Source organism: Zerene cesonia, chromosome Z (assembly GCF_012273895.1).
Source record: "Zerene cesonia ecotype Mississippi chromosome Z, Zerene_cesonia_1.1, whole genome shotgun sequence".
NCBI lineage: Eukaryota > Metazoa > Arthropoda > Insecta > Lepidoptera > Pieridae > Zerene > Zerene cesonia.
The window spans coordinates 7,021,019-7,039,075 of NC_052122.1; the positions used below are offsets into that span (position 1 = coordinate 7,021,019).

At 33.0% G+C, this 18,057-nt stretch overlaps 1 protein-coding gene across 1 annotated transcript in view; it reads left to right on the forward strand.

Moving 5' to 3' along the window:
• LOC119835544 (transient receptor potential cation channel subfamily A member 1) overlaps positions 1–15,380 on the forward strand; it is a 52,949-nt gene extending 37,569 nt beyond the window's left edge. Inside the window, exons 4-23 of the mRNA XM_038360447.1 lie at positions 6,084–6,240; positions 7,172–7,262; positions 7,549–7,618; positions 8,071–8,196; positions 8,616–8,912; positions 9,124–9,363; positions 9,525–9,632; positions 9,838–10,016; positions 10,214–10,493; positions 10,609–10,778; positions 11,261–11,405; positions 12,040–12,138; positions 12,198–12,305; positions 12,841–13,117; positions 13,242–13,477; positions 13,592–13,780; positions 14,011–14,283; positions 14,405–14,564; positions 14,643–14,773; positions 14,917–15,380. Of these exons, the coding sequence (XP_038216375.1) occupies positions 6,084–6,240; positions 7,172–7,262; positions 7,549–7,618; positions 8,071–8,196; positions 8,616–8,912; positions 9,124–9,363; positions 9,525–9,632; positions 9,838–10,016; positions 10,214–10,493; positions 10,609–10,778; positions 11,261–11,405; positions 12,040–12,138; positions 12,198–12,305; positions 12,841–13,117; positions 13,242–13,477; positions 13,592–13,780; positions 14,011–14,283; positions 14,405–14,564; positions 14,643–14,773; positions 14,917–15,051 (3,471 nt within the window). The 3' untranslated portion in view covers positions 15,052–15,380. The remainder of the gene's footprint in view (positions 1–6,083; positions 6,241–7,171; positions 7,263–7,548; positions 7,619–8,070; positions 8,197–8,615; positions 8,913–9,123; positions 9,364–9,524; positions 9,633–9,837; positions 10,017–10,213; positions 10,494–10,608; positions 10,779–11,260; positions 11,406–12,039; positions 12,139–12,197; positions 12,306–12,840; positions 13,118–13,241; positions 13,478–13,591; positions 13,781–14,010; positions 14,284–14,404; positions 14,565–14,642; positions 14,774–14,916) is intronic.
• The last annotated feature ends 2,677 nt before the right edge of the window (positions 15,381–18,057 follow it).

The window sequence follows — 18,057 nt, forward strand, 5'->3', positions numbered from 1 at the left end:
ACGGGATGGTTAAGTAAATGGATCTTCGAAAATTAAGTTGGGCGTCGTAAAACCTTTTATCTACCTGGCGGTTACCAAACATTTTAGGTAAAGCCATGGTAATCATGTTATGCTTGCGTTTTACAATATATAAATAACAATATATCAACAATTATAAATAACATTGAAATCTGGCGCTTTCGCGGTAGTCATATTTTTATATGGTTCAGTTCTGGCTTTGATATTATTGAGAAAACCATACAAGTCTTAAATACATACACTAAAAATGAAAAAAAACTTCGTCGACTTGGACTCGATGCTTCTTATTAATACATAGTTACTTTGTTTTGAACATTGACTTTGACTTGTTATTTCATGTCTTGAAAACGGTTAAAAAAATAATTTCAAAGAGTTGTGTGGTATCATCATCATCAGCCCATACATCCGCAGTGGAAACTGCTGGGACACAGGCATTCTTTTTTTATGTTACACTCGGCAATGGAGCTGGTGGGACGCCTGATGGTAAGCGCTACCACCGCCCATGAACATTTGGAGAGGCATAAGGTCCATTGCAGACGTTACGTTTTCCTTCACCATTTAAGTAGTGGTGGTGTTATCCACATGTGCATATAAATTGAATAATCATCAATGTATCTCCTGCACGCTCGCCCGGTCTCGAACCCCGCCTTAACGATTTTGAAGTGCGAGGCTATCACCACTGAGTCACCACTGTTATATGAATGAAATATACATAGTATGGTGAAGGGTTCAGTTAATATAAATATACGACACAATCAACTGGCCTTCGCCAATACTGTCTTTACACAGTTTGATCTCACGTTTCAATAAGATCGCTTCCACATTATTCAGTGGGACATCGATATACGGAGACCTTTTATCGTGTCAGCCACATACCGTAAACGATCAATTTTATTAAATATACCTATATACTTTATACAGGGTGGAATTTTGTAATACCGCCTGAAGTACTCTTAATACTGTGGATATGAAATTTTAGTCCAAGAAAGTATTCCTCTTTTTTTTGTAATCAAAGACTGTATCACAAAAAAATGCATATGAATGATCCATGAAGATCAGACCAGGAGTCGATTGAACTAAATCCCTTAAAATAACACCCTGTACTTTTTTGCATCGATCGATTAATGGTAGGTATGGAAGGAAAAATAGAGGACAAACTAACAATAAAATGAAAACGAATATCCAGATAGTTTTGGCTACGCGACGACCTTTTTTGCCCTCGTGTTTCATATTGTGTATTTATTATAAGTGAGTACGTCGCGAATAATTATACAACTAGTTCACTCTAAAGATATTTTTTTCTATAGGAAAATAAACATTAACATAATTTACTTTAAAACTGCATTTTACAATATTAAAAAGGTTCAAGATTTCTAGTGCAATAGGTACAATTTACTCTGCTACAAAAATATAGAAACATTTCATGTAGTTCACTCTAAATGTTTATCCTTTCAGCAATTCACTATTCGCTTTTAGATCTCAGAAATAAGTTACAGAGTCCTTATCGTACTCGATAACTTTTACGTGGAAATTGAGGTTTATCTCAACTCTATTTTACTTCCTATCATTGTTCAGTTTGTTAAATTTGTATTTTTTGTGAGTTTGAGTTAGATGAAAATAGATAAATGACACGATGCCAATAAAAGATTAAGGATAATCTTCGCGGCGAAGGCTTCAGTAGGACAGTATTGGACCTTTGGCCACGTCTATTAACTTTAATGTCATATTTCTAAATCTTCCGAAAGTTTTGTATGGCATCCTTGGAAGAATGTTTCCATATTTATTGTTATTTCCCATAATAACCAATAAGTGACCACATTGGAAATAGCGCAATGCGCAATAACCAGGGAGAAACATTTTTTTTTGTTAAACTAGAAGAGCTTAAAACCGGTCGAGTCTTTAAAAAGAACTGCATAATGCGTTCTCAACAGTAAGACAGTAGACATAATTTGCAGCTTCTAACCAAGCAAGACATTTGCTATAGCTTGGCCAATGTATCGGAGAGACGAATTGAAAGGTGTTATTGAGTAGAACATTAACAAGATCAGTGTAAGAAAGTAATGGCCCTAGGCAACTTATATAGCTCTGTTTTTTTCCCACACAGGAATTAATTCTACTTTAAGACATCGGTAACCCCCCGATATCGTGTAACAGATCAATCTTGGTCTGGCTTAGACTTGATAATTATTAATCTACACAGAGCCATAACAAGTTTGGCATGTACAATTACAAATAAACAAAGAAATAAAGGATTTACTTCAAGGAATAATATAAAAGAGTGGGATGTTCGTTAGGAGCCAAGATAAAAGAAACTCGGATGTATTTAAATTTCCTCTACAGGACTCTGATTTTCTTTGGTGCGCTTCCGCTTAATCGCTGGGGATTGTCGCCAATGCTTTATACGTTTCTTGTGGCTGATTTGAAACTGAAATTTAAAATATAAGAGAAAAAAAAACTTTAATAAAACTTCTCTTGCTTTAAACTTTGCACTAAACGTTGCGCATGGAAAATAATTTTCGTTCCTCGTGACCGGTGGTTGCAAGTTTCTAGAAAATTATGCCGTCTGACCCGTCGAGAATACAGATATTTCTATTGAAAGCACACTATAAACTACTTTTTACGATACTTTATCGCCGTATTAAAAATGGATTACGAAATTTTTATTGTCATCGTTATACAATGCTAATATTCCATTTATTATTTATATCAGTTATGATTTTTTATCCCTCTACGAAATACCGTAACGTATTATATGATTATGGTAATAAATTATCGATAAGTTTTATGTGCAAATAAAGGTCTATATATCTATATTTTATTTACTATTGTTGTTCGGTTTACTTTTGATTGTATTTTTTTCTGAGTTTGAGATAAGGAGAACCAATCAAAAATATATATGAATATGCCAATTAATGATTAATTATTATTAAACAATGTAAAAGTAAACTGATTATTTCCATTTAAACACATTGCACAATGTACATGTTTTACTAGTAACGTTTAGACACCATCTACGCTTCCTAAATATGGTAGCTCAGTTCATCTACTCGAATTTGACTTCTTTGGAAAGCTGATTTAAATGGATAACTAATTGCTCTTATTAGGTTTCTACGTAGGATAATCCGTCACAAGGTAATTTTAAGATCTCACATCGTTTCGTATTCACATAAAATATAATATGAAAATGTCCACACACATTTCAGGTGACACTTGATGAAGGAATAAAATATTCATGGAAATTTCGGATCTCATTATATTTCACACAATCCTTTTTTTTACGTTTCAATACCTCAATAGTAGAAAAAAGATTAACATCGTGTGTTGTTACAAAACCTTTTGTTTTTATAATTTTTTTTTCAATTCTGTATAGTATATAAAAGTCTGTGTATCATGATGATCAATCAAATGAATGATTTGAGTTTTATATACTCGTTTTTAGAAGAATCCTTTCTTCTATTTAATAATTTTTCTTTCTAGAATATGTCTCAATCTAAGATGATACTAATATTTTAATCACTTGTAGCATAAAAAGCTTGACTTGATTTGATAATTCCTTAAATGTATGGTGTTGCTTTGATATCGATATAATTTATTCACACTGTAAGATTTGTTTTTTCTAACCATCAATTATCTCTATTCCTAATGTAATCGAAAGCTCCATCCTGTGTTATAGCTACACATCACACAGACTTTTTTATTATATGTTTATAGTTCAATAACTAGCAATCCGCGATTTTATTGGGCCTGGTAGTCGGGTCACCTAGCACGGACTATATTGATACAGTTTCATAATCCATACATCAATAATCGTGCCGGGGATAAGGCTAGACGCGGAATGTAAGAGCCCGATCTACATACGCTATATTTATATCAGCTCGGGACACTATTTACGGGTAATCGTGTGTTTTTAAGTTCTTTTAATCATTACTATATTTATATACATATTAATATTATTGAGTTGAAACAACCGCGATGTTTTTCGGGTTTTACTATAAGATCAAAGCAATTGCACTGCTGTATGATGTCTCTTTATCATGTGGTATTGAGTAATTATAAGAGTTTTACATTTAATTTAATAAATATAAAATCAATTCTTGTTGTAAAGCTCCGTATTCACGATACACATTTGTTTAACAGCAAAGTTTATCGTGAATACGGATCAGTTTGTTGAGGAGTTATTGCCAACTTGTTGCTAGCAACCAACTGGCAACACTGCGCGGTTGGTAATGTATGTTGAAATATTATCGCTCTGTTACAACCCCTCGATCAATGGAAACCTGCTGATCCCATCACCTCCTAAAACCCTGGTCAGTATTTATCCTTCCACACCCACATCCCCGCGTCCCTTCCAAGTTCAGTTCATCTCCGCTCCCTACCAGATCGGTCGTGTACCAATAATCGATACTATTTCTTTTTATTCGAAATCAATTAATTGTTAAAGTACTTTTATATCATTATAGAAAAGTACCTGGATGACCGAGCTTTGCTCGGTATATTTTTTTTTTGTTTTAACTTTAATAATTCGCCAAAAAATAGTATTATTATTCGCCAATAGATGTCAGGAAGAGTCATAAATAAATTGGGACTACTCAAACGCCTCCTATTTGTTAAGAAAATAAGTTAAAGTCGATAAAACACGAATATGACATTTTCTAAAAAAGATTCCTAGCTAGATCGATTTATCGCTCCCGAAACCCCCTATATACTAAATTTCATGAAAATCGTTGGAGCCGATTCCGAGATTCCAATTATATATATATATATACAAGAATTGCTCGTCTATAGATATAAGATAAATAAATATCTACCTTTATCAGAAATCGTTTTTTAAAACCGCTGTTTCAAAACACCGCGTAACAGCTCGAAAATATCCACATTATTACAAAATTTACAGCAACATTGTTGATCAACTGTTGCTTAATAATCAATGTCTACCATGAATAGGAGGTTTAATATCATTTAACACTATGCAACGTATAATCGAAATACATAGAGCGATAATGAAATTCTCGATATGGAATCGTATATTAGTTGATGGAAAAGAACCCGCTATCCACTTGGGAATGAGCCATGCAATTAGTCAGTATTGTGTACAGAATATTTTATAGCTCAGGTCAGCAATGAATGTCATTTTACATTGATAATTATCATACTTTCTCTTTGTTTTGTAAATCAATTGACATTTGACTTCGATTTTTACAAACAACAAAATGATGGGAAGTTTCGATGTTTTATTACTTTTTGAACAAAAAGGACTAGACTGTATATGTCATAAACGTTTATAGAAAACGAATAGATGAGAACGAAGCGCATAACGAAGCGTTTGCCATTTATTTAGCCCTGCTGGTTTTGTGAATGCTTATGGGCGGCACCAATCACGCTTTCAAAATATATCTTAAAGTAGACCACGGGTTTAAACTATTAAGTACTAATTCTACAATCAAACACTGCTCTTTTGATGTGTACCTAAAGCTTAAATCGTGCAAGAATAACAACATCCATCAATAACATTGTAAATCATTCTCAATAAATTGACGACTGGAGAAAACAAAATGTTTTTTTTTTAAGTCATCGTCGGCAATGGAGCTGGCGGGTCACCTGATGGTAAGCGCTACCACCACCCATGAATATTTGAAGAGGCGTAAGTTCGGTTCCAGACCTTCCGCTGCTACAAATGGGTCGCCAACATCAAAACGGAAAGGGATTATTAAAGGATTGATGAGCGAAATAAAGGAAAGGACTGGGAAGAGTAAGGAAAAGGATATGGGCCTCCGGCTCCCCCACTCACCGATCGAAACACAGCACAGTGCTATTTCACACCGGTCTTCTGTGAGGTGTGGTACTTCATCAGTGCGAACTGGCCCAATTCGTGCCGAAGCATGCTCGATTACCACATACAAAGGCTGGAAAGGGTGACGAAAAGGAATCGTACCTCCGGTTCCCACTCGTACGAAACACAATAGCAATAATACTATCAAGTATTTCACGCCGGTCTTCTATGAAAGTGTGGTACTAGAACATGCTGAGTCTATTTTAAAAAACGTTAACGGGATTGTGTGTTGCAGGCTGCAGAAAGCGGTAATGTAGAGGATTTCATGCGCCTTTATGTCGGCGACCCAACTCGCCTGTCAGTGCAGGACGTTCGCGGCCGCTGCGCAGCTCACCAAGCCGCCGCTCGGAACAACACCAACATTCTACAATTCATCAAGAATTATTCTGGCAGTGAGTATTAACTGGTTTCTATCTTGGTAATTTATAAAAATCTCAGATACAGACGACTTGAAATCGACTTGACCGATATTTTTTTGGGTATTAAGGTCTGTGATCACTTATTATTAAGGCTGTCCAGACAGCAACGTTAATTATATCAACTGGTAAAATTTAAAAAGGAGAGACTGTATTTTGGATGATTAAACGAATAAAACATAAAGAAAATGAATAAGTTTTATTGTAGTTTTATTAAGCGCAATAAAGAGCAAATAAATAAAATAAATAAATAATACTTAAGAACCAGTGGACCAATAATAAATAGGCTTTCCCAAACACAAGGATACTTTATTCTTGAATCACGAAGACAACATTTTAACTACTTTATATTACGCTTAAAACAAGGTAGGGTTTTTAACTATATAAAAATCTATGTTTTATGATCAAGTCTGTATGGATAACGAGAGCGCCATACCAGACCATAGACCATACCAGTATAATATTATATTATCTGTGACCCGACTAATAATTAACAAAAATCTTTATAAATTTTTATTCTTACAGGTCCCTAACGTAAGTTAAATTCATAGTATCCTATTTATAGCCAACGAACTCTCTTAATATTCTAGACTTGTTCTTCGATTAAGATTGAAATTTATTATCGAGGTGTCGTAGCTACTTTTTCCATTAATTTTACATGACAGAACTGCAAGAACTTAAATCCAGAGTAACGGAGATAGCTCTAAAATGATCTGGCCATAAATCTATTCATTTGTTCGATTTTCAACGTAGATTTCACATAGTCTTACATATACCAGATTATAACAGCTTATATTAATTAAAATATTCACTTATCATACTGTTTAATTCTTAACTGCCACTACGGTCATAAATAAGTTCCTCTTATACGTACACACACATACAATGTATGTAACTGTTCTCCTAGATTTGAACGTCCAAGATAAGTCTGGAAACACACCACTCCACGTGGCTATTGAGAACGACGCACTCGACGCAATTCAATTTCTTTTGGAGGCGTAAGTACTAGATTTTAATGTGCTAATATTCGGAATAGTAAATAGACCTGATCTTTACTTTTCTCATATATTATATAGCTAAATAGAAATATCAAAGAATAGAGTTTGTATCTATTCGGAAAGACTTCTTCGAAATAATTTGAAAACTGTAATTCTTTTATTTTTGTTATTTTCCCCCTGCCTGGCCTTTAAATGCTTCGGACTGCGCGTACAAATCTAAGTTGATAATCATATTAAACATAATGTATGACGTATCTTCTACATCAATTGAATTTTGAAATTACAGGGGTGTCGAAACAGATGTGTTGAACGGGAGGCAACAAGCACCAATACATTACGCTACCGAACTAAACAAGGTTCGCATATTTTATAATTTCCTCATACTACACACAGTTCCATCCAAATTTAACAGGTATAAAAGTAATGTTGTGTAAATTAAACAATGGAAGTCCATGAGGTGGAAATTTTCGACATCCATCCTTTGTTGTTTGAAATTGTTGCTATAAAATGTTTGATTCAGTAACTTGTTTGTTTTATACATTTTATTGTACGTTATTGAAGATAATAAATATAATGTGAAAACTTTCAATTCAACTCTAAATATTTATTATAATGTACATACTTATTCTCGTAAACATCATAATGTTTAAAGTAAATAAAAGTCTAATTATAAACTCTAAGAATGCTACAATTTAAAATAGTTACTAGTTCATGCATGATACCATCTACCATCGAGTTTCAATCTTAATTTGAATGTTCCTTTAGCGATAACAATCCAGAAATTTCATTAAGTAACTATTTATATTAGGTGGCCGCTCTTCAAGTATTTGCAAAATTTAAGAAACTATTCGACGCGGACCTCGGCGGAGAGCACGGTCGTACCGCACTGCACGTCGCTGCTATTCACGACCACGACTTGTGTGCCCAAATTCTGGTAAATACAACGGGATTTTATATATTTAGTTTTATATCCTGGAAATGCTATAAAATTCTGATCTTCATGATGTTAAATTATATTTTTTGCTCTTTTTATTCCTACTATTTCATTCTTCTGATCGAACTACATGAAAATGAGATTAACAAATTTTAATGGAGCAAATTTTTTTTTGTTGTGTTCCATTATTTCTATGAATTTGAGAGTTATAGTTATAAAAAAAATGTAGTAATATCATTGAGCACATTTTTGTTAGTCTTATTGTTAATCTATATTAACATACAACAATAAACACAAGCTGGTTGGACAAAAATCTTTTTTTAACATAAATAGTTGGCCTTTTAAGTGTTAGTGTTATGATCAAAATATTTACAACTTTAGTTTTACGTAAAAATGTATAGAATGTATGTCCTTTATAGATATCCGACTTAAATGCGGAATCAAAACGCCCCTGCAACAACGGATATTACCCAATCCATGAAGCTGCCAAGAACGCTTCATCCAGGACAATGGAAGTATTCCTGCAATGGGCTGAATCCAAAGGCTGTACCAGAGAACAAATGCTATCACTGCACGACAACGAAGGCAATGTGCCTCTGCATTCGGCAGTTCACGGTGGGGACATAAGAGCTGTAGAACTGTGCCTAAGATCTGGTGCAAAAATTTCTACGCAGCACCATGATTTATCCACCCCAGTTCACCTTGCCTGCGCTCAGGTATAAATAACCCAACTTAATTTGAGTAAATTTCTATGTTATAAAAATTGCTTTCTGACTTAATTAACCAAATTGCTCATCATATTTGATACAATTGTTAACTAGCTGAAGTTCATTACATTATATATATTTTATCTCACTATACGAGTATTAATACATAATTTTACAGTATTAAAGCATCGTATTTCATTATAGTTTCAAATTATTTTAGGGCGCACTTGAAATCGTAAAATTGATGTTCACAATGCAACCAAAAGAGAAGATGGCGTGTCTGAATTCGTGCGACGTTCAAAAAATGACACCTATACATTGCGCGGCCATGTTTGACCATCCAGACATTGTTAGTTACCTAATTTCCGAGGGATCAGACATAAATCCATTGGACAAGGAAAGACGATCTCCCCTGTTGCTGGCCGCCTCCCGGTGCGGCTGGAGAACCGTCCACTTATTGGTAATGATATTATACCAAACAATATTATCGCCCTAGGTCATAATTAATACCAAGTTATTTAATACTTTTCTTAATAATATTTCAGATTACGCTAATTGGAAGTCATATATTGTGTTTCAGTCACTTTATCATTTATTTATTACGCCATATTTGATTTTCAGATGGAACTTGGAGCTAATCTTGAATTAAAAGATATTAATATGAGAAATGTTTTACATTTGGTCGTAATAAATGGGGGTCGACTTGAAGATTTCGCCAAAAAATGCAAGGTAAGGCGCTCAATTTTAAACTTCGATCATATATTAAATTATTAAATCATGTGTCATTTAATACTATAGCATCCTTCAGAAATAATCATGTACCACGTTTAAAATTAATTATAAACAATGTTTGCCATGTATGACATTTGCTATGACGTCATTTCAATAAATATAACAAAATCTTTACCAAAATTGATTACCATTTTTATTAAAGGAACGTAGTGAAAGGAGTCTGGAAGTCCTATTAAATGAAAAAGATAATACGGGGTGTTCTCCGCTTCATTATGCTAGCCGCGAGGGTCACATCAGATCCCTGGAAAATTTAATTAAACTGGGCGCTTGTATCAACCCCAAGAACAATAACAATGAGAGCCCACTGCATTTCGCTGCCAGGTAACTAAAAATTTTATGCTATGAGAAAATTATTTCTCCATTAAACTTCCGAAGTTTTAAATTGTCGGATGATTAAATTTCGCGAAGCTTTGAAGTCAATATAAACTTCCAATGTTACTTTTTCCGTGTTAATGAAAACGAATTGGTTTTGTATATTTTAAATATCTACCAAAGTTTAAATACGAGGCATTTTTCAGGTACGGCCGATACCACACAGTTTGTCAACTTCTGGACTCTGATAAAGGAACGTTCATCATCAATGAAAGTGACGGTGAAGGTCTGACACCGCTGCACATCGCGTCACGTGAAGGGCATACCCGAGTAGTGCATTTGTTGCTCAATAGAGGGGCATTGCTTCACCGAGACCACAACGGTCGTAATCCGCTCCATCTAGCGGCCATGAGCGGATACACACAAACTATTGAGCTCTTACATTCTGTCCATTCACATCTTCTAGACCAGTTGGATAAAGATGGCGTAAGTTCGAAAAACTCTCGTAATTATAAAAGTATATTATAAAACTGTTGTCGCATTATCAGTCCGATTTTTTTAATACGATTCCATATGTTTAATAAATATTGATGTGATTTAGAATACTCCGCTACACTTGGCTACGATGGAAAACAAACCGAATTCCATAGCGCTTCTGCTATCAATGGGATGTCGCCTCGGTTACAATCGGCGTGAAATGAGTGCTATCGACTACGCTATATATTACAAATTTCCTGAAGCCGCACTCGCAATGGTTACTCATGAAGAAAGGTATAATAAATATTTAATGAAATTGAATAAAGAAATTGTTTCAAGGTACATAATTATTATACCATCCTAACTGCAACGGTTCTGATAGAATATCGTTAAAAACCAGAAAAAAATCAATTAAATAATAGTGAGCAAGGAAACAGTTGTGTATTTAGTGATGAATAAAAATCACATTATCACACTAATATTATAAATGTGAAAGTTTGTTTGTTTGGATGTTTGTCCGTCAATCATAATTTTGATTTTGATGAAATTTGGTAAACAGACTTGGTTGATAGGATACTTTTATCCCGATTAAATGCTTCCTTGGGATAAAACAGGAATCTTGACACCCGGGCGGAGCCAGGACGAGCGTCTAGTTTAGTGATAAAATGAATAATGAATGTAAATTAGGAATATTATTCATTTCCTTTTATTGTAACCCCAAAGAGATTCATAATATTATGATAAACGCATAGTCGTATATACAAATTACTTTCCAGGGCTCAAGAAGTTATGGCTTTACGATCTCACCGCCACCCCTGCGTGACCTTAGCATTGATAGCTTACATGCCCCGTGTGTTTGAAGCAGTTCAAGATAAATGTATCACAAAAGCCGACTGCAAGAAAGATTCTAAGAGTTTCTATGTGAGTATGTAAGGAATAGAAAAGGGGACCACCTCAGCCGCTAGTAATAATTTTGTAATAATTTTATAATCATTTAAGTACTGAGATTACAAGGTACGTGAATATTATGTGAAAACTGTTATATACGTAGATGAGAATTCATAGTACTTTTTCCACGAATGTGAAAATCAATATCTATCTACATATCTGTAACTAATATAATACATCATCTAATTTAATTACATAACTTTATATTACGATTAAATTTTTGTCATGTAAGTCAGCGGTCAATTGCGAATAACAAGTTCTTATCCCTCTTTTAAAAAATACTTCTGATTTTCTATGCTATGCTATATTTAGGGTTATAGAGGTATGTATCATTTTTTACTTAAAATACAATTCACTGCCTACTTAGAGTGCAATAGAAAATATAAATTAATCAATAACTAGATTCATATTCTCATTTTACATTATCACCCAATTCAAATTACGTAGTTATACGAGCGACAACATGAAATAATAATAAAAACATCAGAAGAAGCAAGTATAGCAAGCAAAAGGAGAACGTATAAATAAGGTTATTTAAGAGAAACCATTAGGCTACAGGTATCTATTCTACTCGATCTGTTCAAATAATGATATTTATATAATTTAGATCAAATACTGCTTCTCCGCCCTATGTCCTCCGGTAAAACCTGAGGATGGGAATAAGAAACCGGATAGCGCTATAAAAACACCATTACCGGCCTTAAACGTAAGTTCCATACTGGACGTATATAATAACATTTTTAATATTTGTTTGCTCCGCCACAGATAAAATACTGTTTCGAATACTACCAACATTCGAAGCTAGAGATACAAGCGCTAAGACAGGCGCTCAATGACCCAAAGTTTCGGCCTGAACCGTTGTGTGTGATCAACGTGAGTGCTGTCACAAACACACGATGATGCTTTGCTTGAATATAATCTCACAATTTTGTATCAGTACTAACATTTATCAAAACAATGAGAACTGGTTTTATTTTCATGGACTTGGATGAAATAACTCCAAAAAATAAAAGTTATTTTACTGATTAGTCTATGAAAATAAAATAAAGAACGATTTGTGTCCGCATGTCACTAACTTTATTTGATCTAATAAATTTCACAGTAACACACGTATCACGGTAAACTATTTCAATCAATAATCTCAACCAAACAGCAGAATATGTAAAAAGCAATGTGCCGTTACAGACACGACCACTATAAGCAAGCTTTCATCACCTGTGTGTGGGCAAGGTTTATCGGTGGTTTGATTTTTTTTTTTGGCTTTTATCGTTCACTTGTATATATAATTACACGCAATTGTATATCGCCAGATCAATACTAAAGTTTTAATTATTAATATCTTGATTTGGCGACTTACAAATTATACTTTTACTTCCGAGAAGAGTATTTAACATTTGCAATATTTCAGGCAATGGTAGCTCATGGTAGAGTTGAATTGCTAGCTCACCCGCTTAGTCAAAAATACTTACAAATGAAATGGAACTCATACGGAAAATACTTTCATTTGACGAATTTGTTGTTCTATTGCATATTTCTTGTATTTGTGACCCTCTATGGCTACCTCTTGATGAAAGGTCCATCTGAAAATAAGAAACAGCAGATGAAAAACGTATCGGAACTCATAAACGAAACACTAAGTGGTGAATTTGTGCTCGAAACTGAAAATAATACAAACAACAGCATAAGTGAGTCGCTTTAAGTATCCAATGCACGATATTATTTAAAATGAACACTGTTTTAGAAAAGATTCATACGTAATTATACATTATAATGGGCTTAAGTGTTATAAGTAAAATTGTTATATTTCAGGCAAAATAACGATATTCCCGTTTACATTTGCATTCGAAACCATGGTGGCGTTTTACGTAAGCAGGGTTACCATCCTATCCTACAACTGTGTTTGCTTAATTCGCGAGCTGTATAATATAAAACAACAAAAATGGCATTACCTTGCTGATCCTTCCAATTTTGTTTCCTGGATATTGTATGTCAGCTCAACTCTGATGGTTTGCCCCACGTTGGCGTCGCATTCAAGTGATCTACAGGTAAAACTTATTATACTTATTTATGTGTATGTATTCAATATCATACACAATCGATAAAATACGTTAAAATCTCTATTTAGATATATTACTACATTGAAGTTTTTGTCATTACAGTATTCTGCTGCATCGATAACTATGTTTCTATCTTGGTTTGGACTACTTCTGCTCTTGCAACGGTTCGATCAGATCGGTATCTACGTGGTGATGTTCCTGGAAATCCTGCAAACTCTGATAAAAGTGCTAATGGTCTTTTCGATTTTGATTATTGCATTTGGACTGTCATTCTACGTACTACTCTCAAAAGTTGGTTTGGCTCTTACGGTATCTACCCACGCGAATTATTATTAGCACTGCACGTAATAAAGTATTTAATATTGAATGGATTACTTTTATAGTTTTTTGGTTCGTGACGTCATGAAATTTTGTATAATTTTTCAAATTCTAAAGCGTCTTGCGAATGAACACTGCTACCGCGAAATTAAATGTATTTTTCAGCTTGGCGAAAGACCTAATAATTATCAATGTTTTTTCAGGGAAATCATCTATCTTTCGGAAGTATTCCCATGTCGCTGTTGAGGACCTTTGCCATGATGCTTGGAGAAATTGATTTTGTTGGTACCTATGTACAACCGTACTATAAAACTGAATCGGAGGTGTTTCTACCATATCCTTTAATGACGTTCGTAATACTTGGACTTTTTATGGTACTCATGCCAATTCTGCTTATGAATCTACTAATCGGTTTGGCTGTTGGTGATATAGAGAGCGTTAGGCGAAATGCCCAACTGAAACGTTTAGCTATGCAGGTGAGTCTCTTATTCATTGATATCTATTAAATTTAGTAAAAAATTAAGATCAATTATCTATTTGTATGCACGAGTCGACAATGTGTGAAGACTAAATGTTTTTAAAAATTTGTCATTTAAGGTTGTCCTGCACACTGAGCTGGAGAGAAAACTACCCGCTTTTATTTTAGAGAAGGTTGATAAATCGGAGGTGATTGAGTATCCCAACACTAACACCAGTAAACTGGGTTTCCTTGACACTCTTTTGCGTAAGTGGTTCTGCAATCCTTTTACCGAAGACGGTAAGTTACCAAAATAGAGATCATATTGAAAACTTCATCTAAAATGGAAATGTTATTAAGTATATTTGTTTTGTATAGCCGGTTTGGATCTTGTACTTGAAAGCAGTGATGATTACTTGGCATCTCAATTAGAAAAGCAAAAATTTCGCCTCCGAGAAATAAGTCGTGTAGTGGAACAACAGTATTTGTTACTGAGGCTTATTGTGCAGGTATATTTACACATTCTGATGCACGCTTTCTGGTATTTTACTTTACATCAATAAATATATAAAAGAAGGCTTAATATACCTAATGTATGATTTGATAATAATGAGTATAACTTAATAGTGAGTTAGTTGTGTTTTTGTTTTAGAAAATGGAAATAAAAACTGAGGCAGACGATGTAGATGAAGGGATCATACCAGGCGAGTCTCGCTTCCCCCGCTGGAATTCTCCAAGGCTCCGCCAGAATGCTCGCCCACCGACTAATATAAATAGGGCGGGCTGATGGTACATTTTAAATACAGCTAACCGTAATTTAATTCTTTGTAGAAATTTACATCCAATACGGTAGGCTGTATCTGAAAATAAACGGATTTGGACCCTCACGCGTTCTAACAAGCAACCGGCATACTAAATGAAAACAAAATGGCTTAAATATAATTTATTCTAGACATTTACTAAATACATTCGCTACAAACTTCTTCATACATAGTATCCCGTAATGAGATCACCATATTTACATATTAACATAAACAATAGCAGATTTTTTAACGTAAAATATAAAAATACTCTGGCCTGAAACAAATGGACAATTGACATAGATGCTATTTTCATATAAATATTAACTCCAAAATCTCATTGTGGGATAAGTTTAAAACATAATAAAATATTTGTATTTCATATAAATTCTTTCTTGGTTTCCATTAGTAGAGAACAGCTAACATATATAGTAAAATGTTATCTTTAATATTGGTTAAGTTTTTGTGATATATCTGAATGTTAGAATTATATTGCATGTTATATTATAACAAATAGATCTTTAAATATGTTATTGCAAAAACACATTATATACAAATGAAAGTACTTACGTAATTTTGTGTGTACGTTAGATATATATTTTTATGTAAAATAACCAATACATTATTTTAGACATAAGTACATACATTAATGGTTTATCTGTGGATTTACTACTGCTAAAGGCGAGGCTCCTTCTTCGTTTTCTTTCATGATAATAGCTTATCTCCTTTTTTGTATGAAAAATAAAATGAAAAATAAAAATTATTATAAAAATACAGTACTTTAAAAAAAGTCGTAGTCACAATTATGATAACGAAAAATTTAGATAATAGAAAATAAATTGTAAAATATGAAATCATAGTTTGCACCCACCGTGGTAAAATACATCATTAGGTTAATTATGGCGATAGTTTAATATTTTTGCCATTTTAAATAAATTTAATATGACATAATGTTACTTCCAAATACAAATGTATCCTGGCGACATTTGTTTAATTTAAAACACTCACTGATTTTTTCAATAGGTTTCCTCATAATTAAAAGAAAAGTTACAATAAAAAAAGCACAAATGTATTTTAATAACTGACCATAGATGTAAGAAATAGATAATTGATAATGATTAGTCTTAGATGAATATCTTTATTCTAAGGAAACGTAGGTAGTTAGCATTTTTATAAATGTGGAAATTCATGTTTGGGTGTGCCTTTGTAGAGAATGTATTTTTGAGAGAACGATTATTGTACGTGTATTTGTGATAAGCGAACTCTAAGTTCTTTGTATTTAAAAAAGCTTTTCAATGTTAATTTTACCGTCGTGAACGTAGCAAAAGTATATACAAATCACGACTCTAAATTCTGTAGATAGAACAAGCATTTATATAAATATTATTAAAATAAATAAAAAAAAACATAACTCGAGACGAAAACGCAAACGTTTGGGAAGTTTTGAGATGTGAAAAATAACTGTAACTTAAAATATATGTCTAGAAAGTCTAGAATTATTAAACCTATTATGATGAATATATATTTGTTACTGTTGATTACAATTAAAATGTGTAACCACTTGTCCGGCCAGTATGATTGTTAATGAAATGAATTATATTATTATAAACCCATTAGAATACTGAATACATTTAGAACATTTTAAAATTTAGGTGTATGAATTTGAATATTTGTACTTATTATAATATTTCTGAACCTTATACCTTTCAAATATATATCACAATCGCATTAACTTGACGTATCTCTGGAATGCGAGGCTACACTTTTCTACTTCTCTCCGTAACTTTTAGCTCACCCAGTAATTGTACTGAGTCATCATTGCCTAACATCAAGTTAATGTAACAACAGTATCAGAGCGACTGTCTTAAATATAAGTCCTATCTCTTTTTAATCCAGTATATGTACTTTGACAAAGTCCCTGTTAAGTGGAATCATTAATTAAAAGATGTTAATGTGACCGCGTTGTAAATAAAATCATTCTTTTTATTAGATATAATACTTTCAAATCAGGTACTTACCTTCATTTATGATATTCGTGTTTTCTATATCATTGATGTTAATAAAATAAAAATAGATGGTAGTGGCCAAATAATACCCGATACATACGAATTATATTAAACTGACGTTACAACGTTAAATTTAAATGTCTAGATATTAATTTAGTCATAAATGATATTTGTTAATTTTCTCTAGTTGTTTGGGTGTCGTCAATTAATGTTTAAATATAATAAACTTGTGGTGTTATAAGATACTGGACTTAAATGTAAGAGCTTTTAGATTGATGTCTGATATCAATGTAATTTATTTAGTTAAGTAATTATATTAAGTGTATTTCAAATTTTGAGGATAATGTGGTAAAAACCAAATTTATTTCTATTGGTTTTTATACACTCTTTTCACGTCGCTGTGATTTCCACCTTCATATGGATAACATAAATGACTTAGAAAAATCTTTACTAATAAAGTATAAAATTTATGTCACAAACAATACATCCAATTGGCGTTTAATCAAAGGAAGTGTCGATTACTTTCCTTTGACTGTATTTTGACAATTTGACACAATCGTGTAAAAATTTTGATCAGGTGAAATTTAGGCATGAAAACGTCTTTTATGAAGTGTAGTATTATTATACGTTTGATGTAAGTATAAGTCTAATTTAATCTTAGTAATCATAAATATCGTAAAATAATGTCTCTCAACTTTATACACTTAACGGTTTCATTAAAAACATTAATTATTCTCATTTTATGTATGTCATCGAGCGTATTATAAGTTTAATTAATTACTTCATTGTATATTCTAGTCTTTCATCGATTATCGGCAAGACTTGGCATGTAATTCAACATATTATTTAAGAACTCGGATGTCTGTGTTTAATTTTTATGTTATGTTCGAATAAAGTACCTTTGATTTTTGATCTTCACGTTATTTAAATATCTCCATTTTCCTTCATCATTGCACCCGTATGTACGCACGTCTATTCTCTTTATTT